The sequence below is a fragment of the Calidris pugnax genome, unplaced genomic scaffold (assembly GCF_001431845.1).
Source record: "Calidris pugnax isolate Ruff unplaced genomic scaffold, ASM143184v1 scaffold89, whole genome shotgun sequence".
NCBI classification, from domain to species: Eukaryota; Metazoa; Chordata; class Aves; order Charadriiformes; family Scolopacidae; genus Calidris; species Calidris pugnax.
This window is the reverse complement of record NW_015090865.1, coordinates 7,368,726-7,374,725: the sequence shown is the minus strand read 5'-3', so window position 1 is coordinate 7,374,725 and position 6,000 is coordinate 7,368,726. Positions and strand designations below refer to the sequence as shown.

General features: G+C 52.9%; 2 protein-coding genes across 17 annotated transcripts in view; both read right to left on the bottom strand.

Moving 5' to 3' along the window:
* DPYSL4 (dihydropyrimidinase like 4) overlaps nt 1-3,614 on the bottom strand; it is a 19,048-nt gene extending 15,434 nt beyond the window's left edge. The window contains exon 1 of the mRNA XM_014945222.1: nt 3,522-3,614. Within this exon, the coding sequence (XP_014800708.1) occupies nt 3,522-3,614 (93 nt within the window). The remainder of the gene's footprint in view (nt 1-3,521) is intronic.
* The window catches only part of JAKMIP3 (Janus kinase and microtubule interacting protein 3), a 62,315-nt gene continuing 56,597 nt past the window's right edge, over nt 283-6,000 (bottom strand). For all 16 annotated transcript variants that reach the window (XM_014945356.1, XM_014945369.1, XM_014945370.1 and 13 more), the window contains one exon: nt 283-2,170. The gene's annotated coding sequence lies outside the window, so the exon portion shown is untranslated. The remainder of the gene's footprint in view (nt 2,171-6,000) is intronic.

The window sequence follows — 6,000 nt, the reverse complement described above, 5'->3', positions numbered from 1 at the left end:
CCCCCCCCCCGCTCCTCAGCAGGTGTGGAGGGGCGTGATCCTACCGCAATTAAGCGATGGGAAAATAAGAGAAGTCTCTGTTCGGCCCAGGAGTAGGTACCGGGCATTGCTGGGGCTTGGCAAGAATAGGTTTGGTTCACGATTTAGGCGATTTTTCGGGTAGAACTTAAAAAGCGGTTAAAGCATCACTGTCCTGTTAGAACAGGAGTCAGCAAAGTTACTGTAACTAATCAAGGGCTTCCTGTTTGCTGCCTGGGAAAAGAACCAAAACAATTCACCTAATTTGAAGATTTAAAACAGATCTTTTTATTAAAAGTTTACAATAATTTATGTATTTTACAAATGAATAGAAAGTCTCTCGATATATATCATATGAATCACAATACAAAAATATGTGTAAAATTCTGCAATTGATCCCTCCAGCCCTGGTCTGGCCTCTCACTGGCTGCCTCCGCACTGACCCACGGGGTGGGTGTGGGGACGGGGTCGGGGGGCTGTGTCACAGCACGGCTCGGGGCGCGCTGCCCAGCAGGAAAAAAAAAAAAAAGTTTTCTCTGGTTTACGTTTTGCATAAGTTTACAATAGTTCCTCTTCCCAGCACGGTCCGCGGCAGGTCCCACGCACTGATCACACCCGGATTTCCTGAGTCTAACGAGGCCCCGCGCGGTGCGGACACACGCTGCCCACGGGGGCCGGGGGTCGCTCCCCCCGAGGGAGCCCGGGCGCGTTGTCCCCGCGGTCCGGAGCGCTGCCGGCGGGTGGGTAAGGCACTCGGGGGAACGCTGAAGGCTACGGGTGTCGCTGGGGCAGGAGACGGTCAGAGCAGCCACGGGCCTCCCACAGCCCGACCCAGGCCGGGCCTGGAGCCCCCGGCCGCTGACAAACCCCCGCGGCTCCCGCGGATCGCAGTCAGACACATCGCTCCGGGACGCGGCCGGGGCCACCGCGGTGTCACCCGCCAGGACCCACCCGGGCAGGATCCACCCGGGATTCCCTCCCCGCCCTGCTCGGGTCCTCCCGGGGTGCGTGGGTCACGCAGCGGGGAGACACCCGGCTCCTCCGGCCCCACGGGTGGCAGCTGGAGGGAGGGCGGGGGAACCCCGCAGGACGCTCCCCGGTGAGGAGCGCTGGTGGCCGGAGGGCAAACGAGATCCCACCCGGCTCATCCCGGGGCGAAGGGGGGCAGCGGCTCCGGAACGACCCCTCCCACGGCCAAGGCCTCACGGTACAGACCCTCCTGCAGCCCCCCCTTCGAACACAAAGGGACTGGCAACCGAGCGAAAACCCTCACGCTGAAATCAAGGAGCACGTTTATGTGACTTTCCTGGCTGTGCATTTGTAAAATAAACCGTTTTGAAAACATTCTTTGAGCCATTTTTTTTCTTTCCTATGTACATATCTTTTTACATATAAATATTAACATATACATAAGCATAATCCCTTATTTACACACGTACCTGTCCTGTACAGTTAGCTTCTCAATTAAAAAAACATGATTAAAAAAGTCTAATTAATGGGAAAACAGAACTGGAACTGCAGACACGTCCACAGGAGGTGCAGAAGCACGGCCTGAGCCAAGAGAGATGCGATGGGTCCAGGCCACATCAAAGGGGCTGGTGGCCCCCGTTCCGGGTCCCCAGCAGCCCCCAGGGGTCAGCCCCGCGGCCCCTTTGGTCTGAGGGGTGCTGGCCCGGCCGGGCCTCAGGCTGCAGGCAGGGACCTCTCCTGCTGCTTGCAGTTCTTCCCATAAATGAAGTATGTTAAGACATGGAGTATTTAAGCAGAACTCCCAACGGACACTTAGGGTTTAACAATGTTTTAAGCACGAAATGCAGGAAGTAAAAATGCAGCCCATCCATGTAATCCTGATATTGGTATCTGGTAGAATTGGACTTTGTTAAATTACTTTTATAATAGAATGATATGCTGATATCAAAATCCATAACTTTTGACTTAAAATGCCATGTTACTTCAGTACAAATGTAACACTTCTCTTAACAATTAATTTCCTTACATTTTTGTAGTCTAGCTCCCTTTGCTGTTCACACCGTCCGGTTTGAAGCAGGCGATTGATGCACAAGTATCCGGAGAGTTTTTGGAATCTCGGTATCAAGGGATTTTCTTCGTAGCTTTATAAACTCCACACACGTCTGGGAAGCAGAGCAGGGTCCTACGGAGCAAAACAAATACCAGGTTAACTCCAGCTGGGGTTCTCTCTCCAACACGTGGCTTTTAGTCCCAAGTACTACATCATCTGCATTTCATGGGGTTTGCTGGATTGTGTTAAGTAGCACTCAAATAAGTCTACAGTTGGAGCCTACTTAGCCAGTTGCTGGGTTTTCTCTGAAAAAAAAAAGATAACTTATTGAATGTTAAATGTACTATTGTTTATATGCTGTACCATGCATTATGTTATTCCCTTTTCTTAAGCAATACTCCCCAAACAGTTCTCAGGTAACACAGAACAGAACATAATGATGATAATGATGAATTTAAAATTTGCCGTAACTTCACACAAATCCTGAGGCTGCTCTTCCCAAAGGCCACCTCCCCTAGCGCCCACATCCCTCCCCTTCGGAGCATCCCCTTTGGAAGTGGCAAGTGAATTCCCGGGACACAGGCAGTGCTGTGGATCGGAGCAGTGACCTTCAACACCCCGAGATGCTGCCACTTCTGCACCACAGACAATTTGTTTGATAAGTATTATTTACTAGGAAAGGTACAGATCATCCTCCTATCAGAAATCAAAGGAAAGGAAAGGCTAAGAAAATCTAGGTAAATCTGTGAGCTGGCAGAGAGCTGGGGCAGAGCTGGTACGAGCTGCCTGAGCGGGTGCCAGGACATGCCCTCCAAGCAGGAACGGCCGTTTCCCAAGCTGGGATTCAGGCCAGCCCCTGTGGACACACAGCCCTGGCTGCTCCAGGACAGGAGCTGGGTTCTCCTGCCAGGCACGGGCACCTCGACGCGAGCACGGGCTGCTTCAGAGACAGCTGGTCCCTACTGAGAGCTTTCCATCACTGCCACGGGCAGAGGAAGGAGCTGTGTCACGGGGACGACAAGTTGATACTCTGCAGAGCCAAATTCCACCTCCTCAAGTGAGGAGAGATGGCAGGAAAGGCAGGACACCCTTGGGGAGAAGGGAATCCCTTTGTCTGCCCCATCCCGGGTTCCCCGGGCTCTCCGTGTCACCCCTGGCTGGAGACCAGCCCCAGGCAGGAGGGGACTTTCCAGGGCAAACACTCAGCCAAGGCTCGGGAGGATGAGGAACCCCCATTCCCCAGCCCTTCTCCCCCCATCCCTCACCACTACACTGAACACCCTCCCCTCACTGGTGTTGGGGCACGAATTAACCCTTCCCGTCAGGGGGCTCTTCCCTCCCTCGGCAGCCAGCCCTGGGGGTGGGAGCTGCGCCGCCCACACCTGGAAAACTAAACCTGAGGAATTTTAACAAGCGATTCCTAGAAAGACATGGAACGTGGAGGAATGAAGAGCAAATGCCATTGAAGGCCCCATCCCGTCACTGCGAGGCAGGCGGTGGCGCGGGGACGGGCAGGGTGGTCACAGCCAGTTTGTGTGACGGTGGCCGCGGGCGCCAGGCGCTCGCTGCGGATCATGTCCCCTGCCACTTCAGATGTCACCACAGAGCTGTCTGGGGCTCTGTCTGGGGGCTGCTCGTCCCTTGTTCTAAAGGGAACACACTGATCAGTCTCTCAGCATGGCATCTTCTGCCTAAGAGATTATTTTTTTTTTCAGAAAGCTGTAAAAATGGGACAAAGGAAGCATTTAAAAACGGATGGATGCTCTAATATTTGTGCACCTGAGCATTCACTGCTCGTGAAAAACTGCAGCTTCACTGACCTACAGCAATGCAGAAATCCAGTTCATCAAATACCATGGGCACAATTTTGTATGGAAAAGGACCGATTGCCTTTGTCAGCCTGTTGTTTCCGTGCACGGCCTCTCACCAGGGCTGGGGTGGAAGGAGATCCGCCGCATGTTTCTTTATTTCTAAGTGGCGCTAAGGGGATTTGCTGGCAGTTTGCTCAAACACAGCACCCTGAGCTGTAAATCCCATCCCGCAGGCCCTGCGGGGAGCGCGCAGGCTGCGGCCGGGGACGCGGCCGGTGCCCCCCGGCAGATGGGCCATCTGCCCTCGCAGCCAGCGCTGACCCTGCAGGAGCCACCATATGGCTGCGGGGACGGGCAGCGCCGGCGGCTCCTGCAGCTGCCTGGGAAAACAGAGAAATGTTCAGGGAATAACAAAAAGGCAGCGCAAGCACCAGGCAGCCATTCAACTCCTTAATACCCTACAAAACCCCACTCCGCTGATGGGAAGCAGAGTGAATCATCAGCTGAAACACGGGTGCAGGTTGAAATTGGTTGAAAATGTGAAATACTATTTGCTTGAGCACCCCAACACCGTGCAGTGAATGTCACCGGGAGGCGTGCCACGGTGTGCCTGCCGTCACAGCTGGCAACCTTGGTGGTTGTCTCGCTGAAAAGGGCAAAGACACAGTGAATTTGGGCACTAAAATAATCATTTCTAGCCTGGAGGAGTTCTGCTTAGGGCCAAATTGCCAGGAATTAGAAGAATGAACCTGAGTTGGTCACTTTGGTGCCCAGCACCCACCAGCTGGAGGCCCTCCATGAGCCCAGGCTCTCACCAGTGCTGGTCCCAGGCTGGTGCCACACGTGGCGTTGCCAGCTGGTCCCTGGGGCACTGCAGGGAGGGCAGGAGATGCTGGAGGTGGCTCCCAAGCAGATCCTTGCTCTCTCCCAATGGAGATGTGAGCACAAGAACCCAGCTGCCCTCTGCCAGCCGTAGGGGGGCCAATAAACCCTGCTCCTGGGACCCTCGTCACCCGCTCTGGGAAACCACGGCTTCAGGGAGCCCTCGCACAGTCACTGCTGGGGCTGGGGCTGCATCCCGGGGGATCCCACAGCCTTTGTCACTTGCACATGTGAATGCAAATTCTCCCTGTCATCCCACTTATCAGCAACACTGAGAATAAAAAGGTGGAATTTCATTTTCATGTTAAGAAAAACTGGGCCAGGCCTGGGTTCCTCTTTATTCTCCCCTCCCTCTCCCACTAGATCCACGTGCAGCATCCCTGAGAACAAAGCAACCTCAGTCCATTTATGGCACATTCAATCCCTGTCCTTCTAAATGCAGATGACCCGTTGGTAACTACGGCACGGGAGGGAGGAGGTCAAAGAACACAGGGAGATCAGAAATCATGAGCAGAATGAAATATTGAGGGTTTTTTTTTAACCATTTCAAATAGGGGAAAAAAAATGGCCATTTAGTTCAATTAAGTTCTACAGAACAGTGAACATTGTGTGTTGGGGCAGATGATGGGGCAGGGCCCTGGTGAGGAAGAGGGGGCGACCTCTCCTTTCTCTTTTACTTTTTTTTTTCCTTTTTTTTTTTTTCCCCTGGGAAAAAAAAAGAAACTGCTAATTACAATGGAGTTACGGTGATTTACAGTAGATAAAGATCAGACTAATAATAGTTACGGATCTTTCAATACTTACACAAATTACAGCTGCAATCACAGCTTAGAAAAAGTGCACCTTATTTTTTAAGACATTTTGTGCAAATACCTGAGTGTGTGAGCCAGGTGAGCGGCAGAAGACCCCTCACACAGTTTCCCTGCTTTAATTCTCTACTGAGTGAAAGTAAGTCCCTGCAAAAATTCAAAGGCTTCCACAGGAGCATCCTCCTGCCTCCAGCTAAAAAAATAAATAAATAAAGTGCTGTGGGCAAAGCTAGTTTGACCATAAAACCGTGCTGGTCCCTTTTGCCCACAGCACTCACCCCTGAGCATCCCGCGCCCGCAGCCCCCGTCCACCTCCTCCCTTCAGGGCAAAGCTCCACCTGAGGCTGCCGCATCCCTGCGGGGGCAGAGCGACCCCATCCTGCTCCTGACCGTACTGATTTGGAAAATTCGGGGGGTACCCCCCCTTAAAACAGCCAAATACACCAACTGAAGGAAAATT